The 21,380-nt window shown below is 39.0% G+C and overlaps 1 protein-coding gene across 4 annotated transcripts in view; it reads left to right on the forward strand.

Moving 5' to 3' along the window:
* The window catches only part of LOC122878167 (transient receptor potential cation channel subfamily M member 1-like), a 59,585-nt gene extending 38,205 nt beyond the window's left edge, over window positions 1–21,380 (forward strand). Inside the window, exons 21-28 of one of the 4 annotated variants that reach the window (XM_044200592.1) lie at window positions 6,111–6,362; window positions 8,505–8,697; window positions 10,345–10,365; window positions 12,647–12,791; window positions 14,004–14,206; window positions 14,313–14,445; window positions 16,130–16,506; window positions 20,214–21,380. In XM_044200592.1, the coding sequence (XP_044056527.1) occupies window positions 6,111–6,362; window positions 8,505–8,697; window positions 10,345–10,365; window positions 12,647–12,791; window positions 14,004–14,206; window positions 14,313–14,445; window positions 16,130–16,506; window positions 20,214–20,986 (2,097 nt within the window). In that variant the 3' untranslated portion in view covers window positions 20,987–21,380. Of the gene's footprint in view, window positions 1–6,110; window positions 6,363–6,711; window positions 7,113–8,504; window positions 8,698–10,344; window positions 10,366–12,646; window positions 12,792–14,003; window positions 14,207–14,312; window positions 14,446–16,129; window positions 16,507–20,213 lie in introns of those variants that run through there. The other 3 variants (XM_044200601.1, XR_006378426.1, XM_044200610.1) reach the window with 3 other exon arrangements.

A 21,380-nucleotide genomic window follows, 5' to 3' on the forward strand; every position in this document is an offset into this window, starting at 1 on the left:
CCATTTTTGTGAAGAAAGAGAACCCTCTTTGAACAGAAATGGTGGTCTGAGATTTAATCTGCCCAAAGTCTATCAGAGTGTATTATCACCTTGGTCACGCCTATTACATGCTAATCAGGCACTTAGCAGTGATGAAGTAGATGCAGCCAGAGAACAATAGGCCTGATTACTGATTACTGGGCCATCTTGAAACTATTAGGTCAGTTTCAGGTGAAACTAGCTATTAACAGATACTCAGGCAGATTCCTTCCTGAGGGCAGGGCTTATGTAACTCAGAGTAGTTTAAATTTCCAGTTCCCGTCCAATTTTTTCACAATTGAGAATGACTTCCGGATGGGAGCCGAAACGTCTTGATTCTGAAAACAGTGTCCAGATGACTACGACTGAAACCTTTTCTACGTTAAATGAAGGTTGTTATTATTAAGGGAAAACAAAATCCAAACCTGCATGGCCCTGTGTGAAAAAGTGATTGCCCCCTAAACCTAATAACTGGTTGCTCCACCCTTAGCAGCAACAACTGCGATCAAGCGTTTGCGATAACTTGCAATGAGTCTTTTACAGCGCTGTGGAGGAGTTTTGGCCCACTCATCTTTGCAGAATTGTTGTGATTCAGCCACATTGGAGGGTTTTCGAGCATGAACTGCCATTTTAAGGTCATGCCAAAGTTCATGACTCCACCATAAGAAACTTGATCATTTCTCTTCCTTAAGAAGAGCGGTGCCCCCGAGGACTTTATTAATTAAAGTTATTTATGATTATCTTTGATCATTCTGATATTTCATTATTAATTAATCGCACCTACACAACTGCCTGCCCCCCCATGAAACATTGTAAATCCCAATAGTAGTTAGTGAATAAGCAAAGATAAAATAACATGTAAGGAAAGCATAACATAGGAATGATACTGGTACATAATGCTTTATTTATTAATGCTTTATAGATCAGTTATAGACCATTAATAAACACTTCTGGGTTGCCAGGTTGTTCATCGTAGCTCTTTCATTCATCAGGAAGACCTGTTTGACCTTCTGGACCAAAAGCCAATTTTTAAACAACTTCTACATTTAGAACTGCCGACTATATGGATTATTAAAAAGTAAGGATGCATTAACAATATTTATTATTTCATTATTACCAAATTAAAACAGATTTTTCACAATTTGGCAACCCAAAAGTTGTTATAACTGATTATTGTAAAGCCTTAATAAATTAACCATTAATAAATCCATTAGTTATTACTTATGTATCCTGTAGCACTTCACATTCCGGCTCTGTAATGACAAGGTAATAAGGAGGTAACAGCTTGGGAACGACAGGGTAATACTGAGGTAATAACAGTAACTACAGAGGTAAAAATACAGCAACTGCAGAGGTAATACTGCAGCAACAGCAGAGGAAATAGTGCAGTAACTGCTGTTGGAAACACTGGCACTCCACCATTTGATTTCATTCATTTGTGGAACTTTAAATGAACTTTTATTAGAAGACTGCATTCTCTTTTGTTCTGTAAACAAAGAAGAGCCATTTAACTCAGTCTCCCACAACTCTCCCCCCATGGACCCAGCTTCCAGCTACCATTGGTCAGTCTGACCTGTGACCCGTGATGTCACCAGGTCAATAAAAGGGTCAGCAACCAATGTTTCCCTCTCTTCCCCAGAAACTCTTCTAAAGCAGCAGACAGCTGCTGCTTTCTCCCTCTCACTCTCTTTTCCTCCTGGCTTCATCTACAGCACTGCTGCTCAGCAGCAGCTGCCCTCTCAGTATATCCTGCCTGGAACAGACACACAGAACAACTGAACTCTCTCCCTTACAGCAGTGACGCAAGGGCCTGCATACGATTTCTGCAACAATACTTAGTTAGCGCCAAAGGCTACTACACAAAGTCTGCCAGCTAACTTTAAGAAATTACTTTGAGGAGAATAACAGACAGAGCAACTGGTTCTTTCATCTGCACAGACGGACTTTCCTTCAGTCGGAAACAACATTCTTCCCTGCCTGGCTAAACAGAACCGCCAGATGATCACAGCAACGTCAAAGCAACTTCTTCCTTTATGGACTGGTAACATAACCACTGGACATATAACTGGGTATAACATAGCATAGCAGAGTACACGGCTAAGCACAGGACAATGTTACTTTTGTGAATGTGAGTTTGACTTTTATTGTTGTGATATGTTTTGACTGTTGTAAGTTGATCTTAGTGATGTTCACACAGACATTGGGATTTGTTGGGTCTCTGTAAATAATATTATAAAGAGTACAGTCTAGACCTGCTCTTTAGGAAAAGTGCAATGAGATAACTTCTGTTATGAATTGGAATAAAAAATTAAATTTAACTGAATTTTGAGTTAGATTTCTTTTGTTTGAAGCTATCTTGGACCCAAGCAGCCATTTTGGACACACACACACACACACACACACACACCCTTTGTTCTGTAGCTTAGTGCATTTAGAATTAGACTTCATATTGTGTGTTTTTGCTTTGGTTATCTTTTAATAAATGCTTGTGTATAATTAGTTTAAATGACAAACTAGTTGAATGACCAGTAGCTCCATCAGTCTGATAACAAAAACAGCAACAACAGCAAAATAGCAAGCCTGGCTCTGTTCAAAGGTGACAAAAAAGGCATTCCAGTCAATGTCGGAGGTCAGAATTTCCCAGTTGAAATTTCCAACCTCCAAGTGTTCCAGGAGCACAACGTCAAATGTAAACTAAAAACATGGCTGACCGTGACAAACTGATGTTTCCTTGGCAAGTGTACACACAAATGAACTCTAAGCAGTGCAGCCCAAATCCTCCAACCTACTAACAATAATTGTAATTTTGGTTATAGTTACATTTTGGTTATTTCATTATTAATTAATTCAGTTACAAATTGGTAGTTTGTGTAGTGTAGTAGTGTATTTTATGAGACGGAATCAATAAATTTGGCTATCCTTTTCCTTGTTTAAGGGTGGTGCCCCCGAGGACATTATTAATTAAAGTTATTATTTATGATTATCTTTGATAATTCTGATAGCCATAATTAATCGATTGCACCTACACAATTTGGTGCCCCTTTAACCATTGTAAATCCCAACACTGCTGAGGTAAAAACGCAGCAACTGCAGAGGTAATACAGGGCTCTATGCTTTTTTCCCAAGGAGTACATATGCTCCTAAAAGAAAAAAATTAGGAGCACACAAACAAATTTAGGAGCACAGTGAAAAAAGTTTATTAACAAACTGTTTATTACATACATATTTATACTGTGCATGCTTATGTGTGTGTGTGCTTCTTCTCTTTGTGTGCAATTATGATGTGAAAACCAGTGGAGGACTATGGAAGTGGAAGACCCTAGTATCTAGACACTAGGCACGGGCCTTAGAATATTGATAAAGCTTTATAAAACATTGAAACAGATTATTTATTTTTTTATTTGACATATTTAAAACAGCTTTTCAAACATTGCCACAGCTTTTTAAGACACTGATCACTCATCACAGTGATGAGTGAAAACATTCATCACAGAAAACTCTACTATGATTGACACATTGAGGCTTGTGGAATGTGAAACTTGTAGTTTTTTTAACCAGGAATGGATACATGACACCAGCACCACCTGTACAACCCATGCCACACTTTATATAAACAAGATTACTGAACAATATTTATAACAATAATTTAGTAAAACAGATCTTAGGAGGAGGCTGGCTAGAAGGAGCACATATTGGTACAATGGTATCCAGACTTTGGCTAAATCTACAACTGTCCACTGCAGAGGCAGTATTCACCTGGATGAGTAACTAGTGTAAATGAGTGTATTAGTATAATATTATAACATTAAATAACAAGTATAATGTTAATATAATAGTATAATGTCAGTATTATATTAATTATATAATGTTACTATATTCATAATAATTTTGTATAATAGTATGCTATATAGCCTACCACTAGTATAATATTAATTCCAGTTGGACAATACAGCAGTTTAAGAAATACGCAACCAACATTTATCATTTTTGTAGGTTTTGTTCCCTTATTAAATCCTTGTGCAAGAAAAATTGCTCACATTGGTGGTTAGTCTCTAATTTTTTTATGCTAAGTAATAACCTGTCAATAATCATAACCATTCATGCATAACAATGAGTTCAGCATTTCAAAAGCTTACTGGAGCACGTCAACCTTTTTTTTAATGTCCCGCCCCCATCCAGGCTATGATTGGTCGGTTCATGAAAGGTAACATTGAGGAGTGCATCGACTTTATGAAAAGTTGTGCTTATAAATTAGTTTTTCCGGTTCACACATATTTATTCTTAGGGGCAAATGTGGGTGATTTACACGAACTGTAGAGCCCTGTAATGCAGCAACTGCAGAGGTAAAAACGCAAATGCAAAGGTAATACCACAGTAATATCTTGGTCATAACAATGAGATTAGTGGTAATACTGGGGAATAATTTCTCTGATAGGGTAATAAAATAGATGGCTAATAATCTCAGTAATAACATTACATGGTACTAATGCTAATTATCTGATTACAGTAATTAGGTTATATCAGGGTTAACATGTTCTCAATAATAGAGTAATATATTTTACTGGAGGTAATGGTTAGGGCCTAAGACCTAAGAATTTCAACCGACTCAAACAATGTAGCAGTCGTCTTTTTGTTAGATTTGAGCGTTGTATTTGATACGATCGATCACGGCATTTTAACCAATCGACTTGAGAAATGGGTGGGTCTCTCTGCCACAGTGCTTGACTAGTTTCGCTCATACCTGTGCGAAAGTAAATTCTTTGTTAGTTTAGGCGACTTTGTGTCAAAGACACTTGAATTCGCATACGGCGTTCCTCAGGGAAGCATCCTGGGTCCTATTCTCTTTTCTTTATACATGCTCCCTCTAGGCAACATAAATAATCACTATTATGTCAAATGTCACTATTACACTTTTGATACACAATTTTACATCGCTGTTTCGCCAGACAACCACGTTGCTTAAATGCTCTTTCTACCTGTCTCACTGACATTAACATCTGGATGAGTAAAAGTTTTCTAAAAAGAACTGAGCAGAAAACAGAATTTCTACTCGTTGGTCCAAAAGCAGAAAGGTAGAGACCTGAGTCACTGCTTGCTAGCCTGTCTAAGCAAATCAAGTGGTTTTAGCCATTTTAACAAGGTCACAAAAACATTTTTTTTCAATCTGAGGAACAATGCCAAAATTAGACCATTTTTAACTCGATGCTGAAATGCTGATACATGCTTTTATTACTAGTCGCTTATACCACTGCAACTCTCTTTTTACTGGTCTCCCTAAAATTTTAAATTCCCTCCCCCTGGATCTCAGGACAAACTCCCTTGGTATTTTTTTATTTTTTATTTTTGGGCCTTTTGCCTTTATTTGATAGGAACAGCTGACGAGAAACAGGAAATGTGGGAGAGAGAAAGGGGGGATGAAATGCAGCAAAGGGCTGTGGGTTGGATTCAAACCCTGGCCACTGCTGTAAGGGCGTTCGCTCTACCAGGTGAGCTACTGGGGCGCCCCTCTAATTTTTTTAAATAAAGACCTATATTTTGAACTTGGCTTTTAATTTGGGTTGACGTTGCTGGTATCATTTCAACTGTTTATGTTTGCTTTTTTTCCTTCTTCTTTCTATTGTATATCTATCTTTGTTATTTATTATTGATATGATATGTCTTGTGAAGCACTTTGGGCAACATCTTTGCATGAAATATGCTATACAAATAAAGTTATTATTATTATTAATGTAGTTATACTTTGATGGTAATATGGAGGTAATAAAGGGAGTAATAATGAGGTAATATTAGTTTCATATTTGCACAATGCTTGCAGGGTGATATCAGGGTGATACCTTCACATTCACGAGAAAATGACCGTCAGTATTCTTCATACGCTGTGACTTCTCACCTGGAAACATTTCTGGTAGTTTCAGTGTAAAAAGCTGCTGTAAAACACAAAAACATGGTAAAAATACTTTAAACTGGGCGCTGAGGGCCGGTCATCTGTGTTATTAACAGGAATGATAATGTTATTGATATATTACTATCAATACACCACAGTCATTAGGTGAACACATGTAATTATTGTCGTGTAACCCTGCTGTTGTCAGATCCTGATGTCAGAGCCGGGGAAACTGAAGCAGAAGATCAACGTGTGGTTGGAGGATTACTGGAACATCACCGACCTGGCGGCCATCTCTGTCTTCCTGCTGGGTTTGCTGCTGCGGCTGCAGAATGAGCCCTACATGGGCTACGGACGTGTCATCTACTGCGTCGACATCATCTTCTGGTACATCCGAGTCCTCGACATCTTCGGAGTCAACAAGTACCTGGGACCTTACGTCATGATGATCGGAAAAATGGTATGACCTCACGTGATGACATCACAGATACAGTTCAGTTTAACTGTATTCGTCAGGGACATGTGTATTTACAGTTGGGCTAACAAGATGTTACGAAGCAAGGCAAAATAAAAACAATTAAAATATTTAAAGCTTTATTGTCCCACACACACACACACACACACAGAGGAAGAGTTATACTGAAACACTTCCTGTCCTCTCTGACTGCCACTCTTAGAAAAGAAATACTTAAACATTTAAAAATAATGATAATAATAAATGAATGAATTAAGTCAATAGTTTTTATTCTATATACTTCCGTTTGTAAGCTATCTCTGCGATCATTTTTCATTTTTATATGCTTATCCAGAAATTATATGTTGTTGCACTAATGGAGCTTAAGCCTGGTCTTAAGCTAAGCCGGTCGTAACTTGGCTACTGGCTTGGCTGAGGACTGAGCAAGAACAGTGGCATAACACCATCCACACCATCACTAGGTCACTGTTGAGTGATGCATCGGAGTCCTCAAGTGCAGGTAAGTTACATGATGTACATATCTTACAAAAAATTCTCCTTGCACAGAAACTATTTCTTCCTTTACTCCAACTTAAAATTCAAAAATTGCCTTTATGCTGTATTTATTCTGATTTATTCATTTCACACCTAAAATTGTCTGCAAATTTATTCTGAATAACTGAATAAATTTCTCCTCTCTCCTTCTGTCACTTTCAGCAGGTATTTCTGCCTCCAGAGCTGCAGAGTCTGGATCTGTGGTTGTGGGCCACCTGCTGCCTGTGTTCCTGCTCGACAACTGCTACTACAGTTGTTGTTATTGGCTCTGTTACTGATGCTGACATTATTCTTCCTATAGCTGTCATTCCTATTATTACTAATTTATTAATATTAACACTACAATTACCATTCAACTATATATAAAAAAAAAATTCTACGTGGTCTTGCATTGCATTACAAAGACAAACAGGAGGAAACTTAAATGGGTATAAAGGTAAATACATGTAGAAACACAACATAATAAATAATTAAGAATAAATAGAAATTTTTTTTAAAAAGCATGCTGGCCAACTAATAGAATAGAACTAATAAAAGAAAGTTTTTAAGCAGAAGCAAAACCGAGACCCACAGGTATGTTCGCTCCACCAATGATGATATTTAAAATGCACTTCTCTTTAATTCAATAAAATATTTCCAGAAAGCAAATTTCACGTTTATTCTGATTAAAAGAAAATTAAACTGACTGAAAATCTCATTTTAATTTTTTAAATTTTGTTTCTTCAGTTTGTTCAGTTTGGACATTGTGCTATTTATTGTCTCTGATCAAAGTGTCTTTTATTTTAATTCTATAAGTTTTCTCTGAAACATTTTAAACTTTGTCGAAAAAAGAACAAACTTTTTAAGTTTCATAAATATCACTGATGATCAGTGTTGGACATGTTACTGAAATGTGTTACTGTTACTAGTTACTTTTCTCAAAAGTGATTAAATTACTTTACCAACTACTGTATATAAAGGTAATTAGTTACTAGGGAAAGTAACTTTTGCATTACTTTGTCTGCTTCAATTCTCTTATTAATGTTCACATAGCTATATTATTTTAGTGGCAACTGTCAAATTATATCTATCATTGTATCCATTATTACTAATAGGAGTTGTTAATAATCCCAACCACCAGAGGACAGCAACGACTAGTGTTCCTACCTTTAAGCTACACTTGGTTAGACAGTAGGATTTAGTAGAAGAAGACACACGAAGCTGGATGTATGTTAATGTTAACTGAGCGTTGCTACTGTAGTTGATGAACCCACGTTTCTTCAGTTTATATTAGACTGTATGATCCACTGTAAGGTCAGGTGACGTTAGATCACAAACCGGCGAACAGGCTGTGTTTGTCTGTTGTTCTCTGCAGTTGTCCACTATTTTCTGGTAGGACAAGAGTAACGAGTAACAAGCCCATTTAAATTTCAGTAATTGTAATTGCGTTATTTGATTTGAAAAAGTAATTAGTTACATATCTATTTACCACCAAAAGTAGTGGAATTACAGCGTTACTCCCAACACTGCTGATGATAATAAATTTACTAAGATGTCCATGAATGAACACACAGTATGTTTATAATAATCATCTCTGGTCCGATTGTTCTCCAGATGATCGACATGCTGTACTTTGTGGTCATCATGCTGGTGGTGTTGATGAGTTTTGGTGTAGCTCGGCAGGCCATCCTCCACCCGGACGAGGAGCCAACATGGCGCCTGGCTCGAAACATCTTCTACATGCCGTACTGGATGATCTACGGAGAGGTGTTTGCAGACTCCATAGACCGTAAGACTAGAGTTCATAGTAAGACATCCAGTCAGCCGCCTGTTAGTCCTCCCCCTCTGTCCTCACCTGCTGTCCTTACCCTCTGTCCTCAGCCTGTGCCCTCACCTGCTGTCCTCCCCCTCCCCCTCCACCCTCACCCTCTGCTTTCACCTTCTACCCTCAGTCTCTGCCCTCACCTCCTGTCATCACCCTCTGTCCTCCCCCTCACCTTTCACCCTCACCCTCCACCCTCATCTGCTGTCCTCACTGTCTGTCGTCACCCTCTGCCCTCACCCTCTGCCCTACCATCTGTCCTCCCATTCGGCCTCTGCCATCACCTGCTGTCCTCACCCTCTGTCCTCCCCATCCAGCCTTAGCCTCTGCCCTCACATCTGCCCTCACCATGTGTCCTCCTGCTCAGCCTATGCCCTCACCTGCTGTCCTCACCCTCCGCCCTCAGCCTCTGCCCTCACATGATGTCCTCCCCTCACTCTGCCCTCACCTACTGTCCTCACGCTTTGCCCTCACCCTCCGCCTTCAGTTGCTGCCCTCACTTGCTGTCTTCACCCTCTGCCCTTGTGCTCCACCCTCACCCTCCACTCTCACCATCTGTCCTCCCCCTCGGCCTCTACCCTTACCTGCTGTCCTCACCCTCTGCCCTCACGCTTAGCCCTAACTGTCCATTCTCACCATCCGTCCTCCCCTCACTCTGTGTCCTCACCTACTGTCTTTACCCTCTGCCCTCAACTGCTGTCCTTACCCTTTATCCTTCCCCTCACCCTCCGCCCTTACACTCCACACTCAGCCTCTGCCCTTTCCACATTGGGATTTGTCTCTGTTAATAATATTATAAAGTGTATAGACCTGGTCTAGACCTGCTCTATAGGAAAAGTGCAATGAGATAACTTGATGAATTGGCGTTATATAAATAAAATTGAATTGAATTGAACCTGCTGTCCTCACCCTTGGCCTCCTACCTCACCTGCTGTCTTCAGCCTCTGCCCTCACCTGCTGTCCTCACCCTCTGTCCTCCACCTCACCCTCCTACCTCACCTGCTGTCTTCAGCCTCTGCCCTCACCTGCTGTCCTCACTGTCTGTACTCACTGTCTGTCCTCACGTCCTCACCCACTGCCCTCACCTCCTGCCCTCACCCTCTGCCCTCACCTGCTGTCCTCACCCTCTGTCCTCCACCTCACCCTCCTACCTCACCTGCTGTCCTCACCCTCTGCCTTCATATATAATCATTTCTAATTAAGAACTCTATACTTAACTATAATTATGAATAATAAAAATAGATTGGTTGCTCCATTTACAAAGTAATATGTATTCATTAATTTACTGGAAACTGTATTCATATATTTTGACAATATTCATGTTCCGCTGACCTGCTGTACAATTAGTCCAATTAATTTGACCTATAATAAGTACCAAATGAGTTATTTTCCTGAAAAATATTTAGAAGTTATAGATCAAAATAAAACATTTCCATACTGTACTTTGCCCCATAAAGTTGAATATTTTTACACGTTAATCTTCACACTTTTTTTACTTCATTATTTTCTTGAAAATGTTCCTCAGTGTTTCTAACCTGAAGTCTTCTTCACTGAATGTTCATGTTGCTGTTTCTCCTCTGTTGATTATTTGTTATATTATTGTCTCTTTTACCTTCGACCGTTGACGGACAGTTTATGCAATGGAAATCAATCGTAAGTAACTAATATACAATTTACTATGAACTGTCAATGTTACAGCTTATTTGTTTCCAGTTTTAGATGCAGACAAGTAGGTTAGTTGTGTGCACAGACAAATACTTTGTGTTTCCTGTGACTGCTTCACAATAAAAGCTTTCCAGTTTGTCCAGTTGAAATGTTTTAATGTGAAGCAGGAACACTTTATTACAAACTGCATCATCAAGAGCGGGACTTCACTTGAGTATTTCCGTTTCGTTTTACTTTGATACTTTAAGTACAATTTCAACTAATACTTTTGTACTTTTACTTAAGTAAAATTATGAGCGCAGGACTTTTACTTGTAATGGAGTATTTTCATAGTGGGGTATTTACTTTTACTGAAGTAAAAGATCAATTCTTCTTCCAATACTGCCAGTTAAATCTCCACATTATCAAAAACCTAAATAGTTGCCAAAAGTCACAGAAATATTACCATAAATCATTTTTTCAGTCCAGTAAAGTTGAAGAGATGGAAACTGTGGATATTATCCATGTTTCCATCTCTTTTGTTTATAATTTAGTTTATTTAGGTGTGTAATCTCTTTGTTAAAGACCATGTATGACATTAAACCATTTACCATTTACATTACTGTGCCAGAATTAGCTTGAAGCTAATATCATCTGCAGTCCTTTAAAGTGGAAATAGACAACTTTTCAGCTTTCCCCCCCTAGCGTATAGGAAGCGTATACGGGACTATATATATTCAAATGATAATGTAAACTTGGAATTCCACAGTAGCATTATAATTTTCCACATTATTTGAGTAAAAATGAAAATGAAATAATCCAATTTTCATTTTCACATACTTGTATGGGCGTTCTATGACTATGTTAAAATTATAATGGAAAAGCTGTACAGTGGACAATATTCAAATGTTAATCAAATCTGAAAATAAAATATTAACAATGTAACCTGATTTTCTATTTATGCGAGCAATATTTAAATCAAAATGAAGATGAAAACTGCATTTGACATTTAATTTGACTTAACCTGCTGTACAGTGGACAATATTCAAATGCAATGAGCAAAACAGTCCCCCAGTCTTTGCATTTACATGTCACCATGCTCTATTGGGTCTAAATGAAAATGAAATGCAATTTTCTAACAATTTGAAAATGAAAATGAAAACGGCATTTGACATTTCATTTTCAAAGACTAAACCTGCTGTACAGTTGACATTATTCAAATGCAATAAGCGAAACAGTGCCCCAGTCTTTGCATTTACATTTACATGTCACCACGCTCTATTGGTGTCAACATGAAAATGAAAATGCAATCTGTCAGTGCTCTCATCAAGGCGGGTCTTCAGTTAGGATGTCACTTGCTTGAACATCTGCTGCTTTGCTCATGTGCATATTCCACTTGTGGCAGAAAGGTGAAAAGGCGGCCGGGCCTCACTGACTGCTGGATTATTATAACTTTATGACTGTATTTGTCATAAGTCTTTCAAAATGAAATGTCAAATGCAGTTTTTATTTTCAAATTGTTAGAAAATTTCATTTTTATTTTGACTTACGTATTGCTTGCATAAATGGAAAGTCAGATTACATTGTTTATATTTCATTTTCAAATTTTAATTAACATTTGAATATTGTCCACTGTACTGCGGGTTACAACTAAAAATTAAATGTCAAACACCTTTTCCATTTTCATTTCAATATAGTCATAGAACTCCCATACAAGTATGTGAAAATGAAAATGAAAATTGGATTATTTCATTTTAATTTTCAAGTTTACATTATCATTTGAATATAGTCCCGTATACACTTCCATACTAGTGTTTCCAAGTGGTATTATTGTTGGCGCCATTGGCGCAAAGACAACTGGTCGCTGTCTGTTTTCCTCAGAGCCTAGCAACTGCCAACAACACAGGACATAGTGCATTTGTTCCCAAATTTCCGTGAAGTAACTAACACCACCACTTTGGAAATAATAGTAGACAGGTTTTGTTACTTACTGATCTAGTAGAAAGAAAGCAAACTGAATGATGGTTTGGAACCATTTTAAGTCCCGGAGCTCCGAAACCTATCCTCTTCCTCTTTTGGTTGCATAATGATTGACACTTTTTGTCGTAAATCAAGCCCGGTGGCAGAGAATAGCATGGTGAAAGCGAGGCTTATAAGGAACCAATCTAAACGCAGGTGGTGTCATTATTCTATAGCCATTACACGGTGCAATCAATGTTTACTCCATAATGATAATTAAAGCAAAAATGTTAAAACGTTAATGAGACAGAGTGTGTTGTTTGTGCCTCAGCTCCATGTGGAGACAACATGTACGATGAAGACGGGAAGAAGCTTCCTCCCTGTATCCCCGGAGCCTGGCTCACACCGGCAATCATGGCCTGTTACCTGCTGGTCGCCAACATCCTGCTGGTCAACCTGCTCATCGCCGTCTTCAAGTCAGTGTTCACCACCTGATCCTGCTGCTGACACTAATATACAGCACACAGACAGACTTCAGATCAGTTCAGAACTGTTTAAACACACTGCAGCACAGATAAAACATGTAGAAGAGGAAACTCACGTCTACAGGAAAACATTTCCAAAATAAAATTCCTGGTAGTTTAGTTTCAGTGTCGGGTTAAAATCTTGTATCTCTAGTTCTGTGGATTCTCATGCATTCATACAAAAAGAAAGTGACAGATAACAGAAAAAGAGGGGAATAAAGAAAAGGAAAAATAAAAGAAAGAGAGAAAGAAAAGAAAGAAAGAAAGAAAAGAGAACATTTCTTTTTGGAAAGTCACAGGACTCATATTTCTTCTTTGAACTCTGATCTGTTATTTATTTAGATTTATTGTATTTTTGTTCATTTTTCCGTCATAAACCAGAAACAGAAGAACTTTTGAGTTCCACAGAAACAGATCAATACAAATCAGATGTTTCATCAGACATTTCTTATTTTTCTCTAATTCAGTTTATACAAACAAATTAAAGAGAAAAAGAATAACAATGAAGCCCATTTCAGGCTGTTTTTGACAACAGCCATATTCATTTTATATCAAATGTAAAATGTGAATCTACAAATTTAACTACAGCTGAAACAAGTAGTCGATTAATTGATTAGTCAATAGATAAATAATTGCCAACTATTTTCATAACTGACTAATCATTTAAGTAATTTTTCAAGCAAAAATGCCAAAGAAATTGCTGTTTTCAACCTCTCAAATATTAAGATTTTCTGTTTTTTTCTCTGTTTTCTATCACAGAACTGAATCTCTTTGGGTTTTGGACTGTTGGTGGGACACAAGATTCTTTTCTGACATTTTATAGACTAAACGAGTAATCGAGAAAATAATAATAATAATCATTAGGCTAATCGATAGTGAAAGTAAATGTCAGTTGCAGCCCTAAAATGAACCAGTAACTCTAGATAAATGTAGTGGAATAAAGTACAATATTTCCCTTTGGACGAAAAGAAAATCTTCAAAATGTACTAAAACCTCTAAACTATACTGAAGTAGAGAACTGGACTGGGCTGCACAAGCTACACATAAATTCTTCACGCACAAACTTAGTGATGGATTTACGAACAGCTGGTTAAACCAAGTCCTGGAGATAATGGACCTGAGGAGAGACAGAAAATCAAACCTGCCTCTTCTCACTCTTCACAGTAACACGTTCTTCGAGGTGAAGTCCATCTCCAACCAGGTGTGGAAGTTCCAGCGGTATCAGCTGATCATGACCTTCCACGACCGTCCCATCCTGCCTCCCCCCCTCATCATCTTCCCCCACATCTACATCATCCTGAAGAGGCTGTGCTGCCGCTGCAGACAGAGGCCAGAGGGAGATCACGACGACCAGGAGAGGCGACTCCGTAAGATCTGGTTCACTGACAGAGTCCCCCTGACAGTAGCACCTCCGACTCAGACAATTCAGTACTGTTTATTTCCTCAGAGATGAAATCATGTTTGTCTCATCAGAGCTGGTGCTGAATGCAGACGAGCTGAAGAGTCTGCATGAGTTCGAGGAGCAGTGTGTGGAGGAATATTTCAGAGAGAAAGACGACGAGAAACAGTCGTCTAACAACGAAAGAATCAGAGTCACATCTGAGAGGTCAGGAAAACAAATATACTGTCAGAGAGACAGTGGTACATTAGTCAGAATTATAATTGAATAATTGAATTTATTGATATTGATATTTATTCATACCTCTATTACTGCTGTGCAATATCCTCCATCTCATTATAATCTTAATAGCTTCACTTAACTTGACAGTTCATGCACTATTGCTTTATACCGCATTATTATCATCAACCGGTAAACCCACTTGGTACTTCACACTTATTTTAATTTTATACTTATACCCACTTGGTACTTAATTTATCTGACCTGTATTATAGTGTATTATATTTTTGCTTAGTACTTCTATTCCTGTGTGCACTGACGTGACAGTGAGCTGCTGGAACAAAAGAGTTTCCCCTCAGGAATCAACAAAGTCTTTCTGATTCTGATTCTGATAATAAAAACACCACATACACAAAAATGCCATTGAGCAGAACTAAGGAGACATTCAAGCTTTCAATTTTTGTGTTTGGGTTTTTTAATTTCACTTCCCGTTTTTAAATCGTCATTTCATGACTTCCATTTGTCCGTTTTATGAGTACGAGGATACGTTGATTAATATAAAAATCTAGGGCCAGTAAATTGTGGAATTTAAACACAGGAGTCATTTACAGGAGAGGATTACAACGATTATACTTCATGCGGAAGCTTCGACGGTTTGGAGTGAACAGACGGGGTTCTCTTTTATTGTTCATTTGTGGAGAGTATTCTAACTTTGTGCTTTATTGTTTGGTATTTCTCACTATCTGTAGTTAACACTTGCATTTCGTTGTACTTAATTCTTGATTGTTGGTGATGTTGTTGTGGAGCACTTTGTTGTTAAATGTCTGTCTTTAATTGTAATGTCTTTTTTGTTGTGGTTGTATTTGTCTGACAGTTGCCACAGAAACAAATTTCCAAAAGGATAATAAACAAAACTAACTTTTACGTAAAAACACGTCTTTTTTGTCACATGTAAAACATTTTTTTTTAGATATAAAATTTACAAAAACAATCCCAAAATCTTAATTATACATTGATCTGACGAATGAAAATTGTATGAAATTATCCAATTTTTTAGCACTGAATTATTAAATGGAAAATTTAACTGATAGTCACACGAACCCATATGAACTATGGACTGTAAATAATGAAAGAAAAGTTTATTTTCTAAACAAACTATTGAAAATTATTAGAAAGCTGAAAAAACACATTTTGTTTGTAGCTACTGAATTTTCCCCTCACATTATCACAAAGGCAGAGTGAATTATCTGCATTTTTAGGTATTATAAATGTTTTATAGCAATGTTTTTATGGGTAAAACTATTAGTCTACAAAGTAAAATAAAGTCAGTACAACCTTTGTATCTGTGACACAGTTTGCTAATCAGCCTGACGTTAAACCTGTAATTTTTCTCCACTTCACTCCTTCTGTAGTTACCACTCTCTGCCTTTAGGGGGCAAATTTGTTGACAAACAATCCCAAAATGAGGATATGATTAATTGCAATGAATAAATACAGAATTACAAGAAAGGCAATCTGGTGATGGGTAAAGTGTCTGCAGATAACAGTGACAGCAGCATGAAAATTAAGTTATACTCACAGCAGTAGAACAAACAAAAATATCCTATTTACGGGGGAATCAAGTCAAACTGTTTTCCTGCTCTCTCCTCTGTGTTTCCTGTCTTCTGTTCAGGGTGGAGAATATGTTCATGCGTCTGGAGGAGGTAAATGAGAGGGAGCACTCGATGAAGGCGTCTTTGCAGACAGTGGACCTCCGCCTGGCTCAGCTGGAGGAGTTCTCTGGCCGGATGATGAACGCTCTGGAGAAGCTGGCGGGTGTCGACCGGGCCGAGCTCGTCCGCACTCGCTCCAGAGGATCGTCTGTCTGTGAGCCGGCCACTCTGCTGCGACACGGCAGCATCAACAGTGCAGACGGATACAGTCTGTGCCGATATCAGCTGGAGCATGACGACAGGATCTTTGTGTCTGGAGACACGGACGGAAATGACAGGAGGGTCCAACTGAGTCCAGAGAGACAAGGAGGAACCACAGAGCGAGGAAACACAACAGGTAGTACGAGACACATGACACATTACAATCTGGACCGGTTGGGGGGGGGCAGAAGGAAAGAGAACATACAAACAAACAGTTGAACAATGCAAATTCCACATTGACATTTAAAATAATAGTAATGGTTATGGTAGTGGTAATAATAATAATAAAATAATTATAATAATTATAAGACTAAAAATGGTTCAGGAATCACCTGAGCAAGCCCTAACTATAAGCTTTATCAAAGAGGAAAGTCTTAAGCCTACTCTTAAATGTGAAGATGGTGTCTGCCTCCCAAACTGGGACCTGGTTCCACAGGAAAGGAACTTGATAACTGAAGGCTCTGGCTCCCGGTCTACTTTTGGAGACTCTAGGAACCCAAATAAGTAACATCCTGGGAGCACAGTGTTCTAGTCGGATAATAAGGTATTATGAGATCTTAAGGATGACCTGACCATTAAGAGTTTTGTAGGTGAGGAGAAGGATTTTAAATTATATTCTGGATTTTACAGGGAGCCAGTGCAGAGAAGTTAATATTGAAGTAATATGATCTCTTTTCCTAGTTCTTGTCAGTACATGCGTCACAGCATTCTGGATCAACTGGAGAGTCCTAAGGGACTTATTCAGGCAGCCTGATAATAAGGAATTGCAGTAGTCCAGCCTAGAAGCAACAAATGCATGGACTAGTTTTTCAGCATCATTTTGAGTCAGGATGTGCCTGATTTTTGCAATGTTGTGTAGGTGAAAGAAGGCAGTTCTTGAAGTTTGTTTCATGTGGTAGTTAAAGGATAAATCCTATTCAAAGATAACTCTGAGGTTCCTTACGGTGGTGCTGGAGGCCAGGACAATGCCATCTAGAGTAACTATATCTTTAGTGTCTGGGAGGTGTTTGGGGCCAAGTACAATAACTTCAATACTTGTCTGAGTTTAACATCAGAAAGTTGCAGGTCATCCAGGTTTTTATGTCCTTAAGGCATGCTTGAAGTTTAGCTAACTGATAAGTTTCATCTGGCTTGATCGATAGATATAACTGGGTATCATTTGCATAAAAATGAAAGTTTATGGAGTGTTTCCTAATAATATTGCCTAGAGGAAGCATATATAAGGTGAATAGAATCGGTCCAAGCACAGAACCTTGTGGAACTCCGTGACTAACTTTGGTGTGCACGGAGGACTCACCGTTAACATGTACAAACTGAGATCGATCTGATTGATAGGATTTAAACCAGCTTAGTGCGGCTCCTTTAATGCCAATTACATGTTCCAGTCTCTGTAATAGGATGTGATGGTCAATGGTGTCGAACGCAGCACTAAGATCTAACAAGTACAGAGACAAGTCCGTTGTCTGATGCAATTAAAAGGTCATTTGTCATTTTCACCAGTGCTGTCTCTGTGCTATGATGCACTCTAAACCCTGACTGAAAATCCTCAAATAAACTATTGTTAAAGTCACACAACTGATCGGCAACTGCTTTCTCAAGGATCTTAGAGAGAAAGGAAAGGTTAGATATAGGTCTGTAGTTGGCTAAAACCCTTGGATCAAGAGTGGGCTTTTTAAGAAGCGGTTTAATTACAGCTACTTTAAAGGACTGTGGGACTTAGCCTGTTAATAAAGACAGATTGATCATATCCAGTAAAGAAGTGCTAACTAAGGGTAAAATGTCTTTAAGCAGCCTAGTTGGAATGGGGTCTAAGAGACAGGTTGATGGCTTAGATGAAGAAAGCGTTGAAATTAGTTGAAGAAGTTTGATAGGAGAAAAGTAGTCTAAATATATATCAGGTTTTACAGCTGTTTCTAAGGTTCCTGTCGTTGAAGATAAATTGGTACCGGTTGAGGGCAGGATGTGATGAATGTTTTCTCTAATAGTTCAAATTTTATCATTAAAGAAGCTCATGAAGTCGTTACTACTGAGGGCTATAGGAATACATGGTTCAATAGAGCTGTGATTCTCTGTCAGCCTGGCTACAGTGCTGAAAAGAAACCTGAGGTTGTTCTTATTTTCCTCTATTAATGATGAGCAGTAAGCTGCTCTGGCATTACGGTGGGCCTTCCTGTATGTTTTAAGATTATCTTGCCTGACTAAATGAGATTCTACCACATTGGTGGAACGCCATTCCCTTTCAAGTTGTTGCGATGTTTGCTATAATTTGCAGGTTTGGGGGTTATACCATGGAGCTAAGATTTTTATTTTGTTATCTTCTTTTTTAAAGGGGCGATAGAACCGAGTGTCGTTTGCAGTGAGCCTGCAGCGCTATCAACTAGATGGTCAATTTGGGAGGGGCTGAAATTAGCATAGAAGTCCTCTGTTATATTGAGACATAGTATTGAATAAAATGCAGATGGGATCACTTCCTTAAATTTAGCTACAGCACTATCAGATAGACATCTAGGTAGGAGTTTTTGCCTAATGGTGTGTAGTTCAGTAATAGCAGTTCAAACGTTATTAAGTAATGGTCCGATAATGAAGGATTCTGTGGAAAGATTAAATGTTCAATTTCAATGCCATATACCAGAACAAGGTCGAGGGTGTGGTTAAAACAGTGAGTGTGTTTATGTACACTCGAATCTAATAATGAGATAAACGCAGTACTATCATTTTCAACGTCCAGATGAATATTGAAATCACCTACAATAACCACTTTATCTGTTTTAAGGACTAAACTTGATAAAAACTCAGAATTCAGAGAATTCAGATAAAAATTCCAAATAAGGACCAGGAGTGTGGTACAACAAATTGAGAATTGGCTGTAGTGCTTTCCAGGTTGGCTGTGAAAGACTTCACACTCAACTCAAGGCTTTTGAATGAGTTATAATTCAATTTAGGTTTAGGGTTGATTAGGTTAATAGTTCTGACTACTGTAATAATAATAATAATTATAATAATAATAAAACTTTATTTATAGAGCACTTATCAAAACAAAGTACAAAGTGCTTCACAACAAGAGAAATAAAATATCACACTGAATGATGAAATATAAAGAAATAAAATACATAAAATATACAAAAGCAATAAAATAAACAGCCAGTTCAGGTAAAATCAGGATCTGCTTTCCGATAAAAATGTGTTTTGAGAAGAGACTTAAACGAAGACACTGACTCAGACAACCTAATGTCTTCAGGCAAGTTGTTCCAGAGCCTTGGGGCCCTGATAGCAAAAGCTCTGTCCCCCTTAGTTTCCATCCTGGACTCAGGAACAGACAGAAGACCCTTGCCCGAAGATCTCAAACTACGTGAAGGTTCATAAGGGATTACAAGGTCTAAAATATAGTCTGGACCCAGGCCATGAAGAGCCTTAAAATTAATCAACAAGATCTTAAAATCAATCCTAAAACAAACAGGGAGCCAATGTAAAGAGGCTGAAACAGGTGTGATGTGGTCGAACCTCTTGGTCCTGGTTAACAGCCTAGCAGCGGTAACGTCCTTCTGGCTACTGTAACGTCTTTCTGCCTTAAAACATCTGGCCCTGACTGTCTTATTTATAGGAAGTAGTGAATGACTGAACGAGGGAGTGATGTCAGAAACAGCCGTTTAGTCTTCTGGTGTGTGATGAACATTAGAGCCTCAGGGGGGCGCTGGTGTACCTGCAGGGTGTTAATCTTTGAGGACTGAAACACTACTGAGACTTGATACTCAAACTGAAAATACACGTAGGACTGTGTAAGAATGAAGCAGTATTTGAAATAAATTATGTGAGTTGATGTGAACTCGTGCTTCCTGTTTTCAGGTGATGTGAAGGAGCTCAGGTCGACTCTGGAGGTGAGAGGACTGAAGGACAGGACTCAGTCTCTGTCCAACGTCAACATCCTAATCTCCCCCTGTGTCCCCGACCATAGACCCCCCCACACCTGTCCTGCTTCACCTCAGTCTGACACGACGGACGCTAATATGGAGAAACCAGCAGAGAAAACCCGACTGGAGGCGGCGGTGTCATTCCCTCTGGAGAGGTCAAAAGTCACACAGTATTTATCCTCTCCGATCCTCAGTGGATCCCCCTCCTCCAACAGGAAGTCCATCAACAGCATCGTCTACAGCCCTGTCCATCAGGACCAGGAGGAGGCGACCAGTTTGAACCCACCTGGCTCACAGCAGACCTTCAGATCTCCCAGCATGCCTCACTGGGGTGTCCACCCCTCCCCCAGAGTAACGGTAGAGAAGAGTGGAGGCAATGAAACCAAACAGGAAGTGGAGGAGAGAACGTCCGGGCTGTCCGATGGGGAGCAGGGGGGAGAGATAGTGGACAGTAACCATGGTAATAGAGGGGGGGGGGAGCCGTCGGAGGACCTCCTGGTGGGGGAGGACAGGATGTATCCCACACTGCGCTCCAAGAGTCTGAACACCAACCCAAGGAAGACGAGGACGAAGAGGAAGGAGAGCGAGGAGATGCCCTGCTCAACCGCCAGCGTCGGAGACCTGGTGTCAGCGTTCAGCGGGGTGGGAGGTCCACGGCCCAGGACCAGGTCCAGTCCTGGATCTTCTGATCCTGAAGGACTGAGGTGACTCTGAACTTTCCACTCGCTGTGTTTCAGTTCACAGCAGAGGTCGGTCATTAAAGCAGCTATAATGTATATGTTTATAATAACGATGTATAAATAACAATGTGTTGTGTGTCTCTGGTAGTGATGAACCTACAGAGAATTACCAGCTGAATGTGCAGCTCCCCTTTACGGAGATTTATAGTGGTTTTCAGCTCATTGTTTTTCTGTCCGGCCCACAGGCAGCAGTCATCACAAGAACTCCTGGAGGGTCTGACTAATGAGGAGCAACTGAAAGTGTTATGTTGAGATTTGATTTCATGGTGGAAGATATCAGATCCTATCAGATCCTTTACTTCAGTGTCAAAACCAGAATGGAAAGTAAAAGTCCTGTTGGGCTGCAACAAATGGTTTTCATT

Source organism: Siniperca chuatsi, linkage group LG1 (genome assembly GCF_020085105.1).
Source record: "Siniperca chuatsi isolate FFG_IHB_CAS linkage group LG1, ASM2008510v1, whole genome shotgun sequence".
Lineage (NCBI taxonomy): Eukaryota > Metazoa > Chordata > Actinopteri > Centrarchiformes > Sinipercidae > Siniperca > Siniperca chuatsi.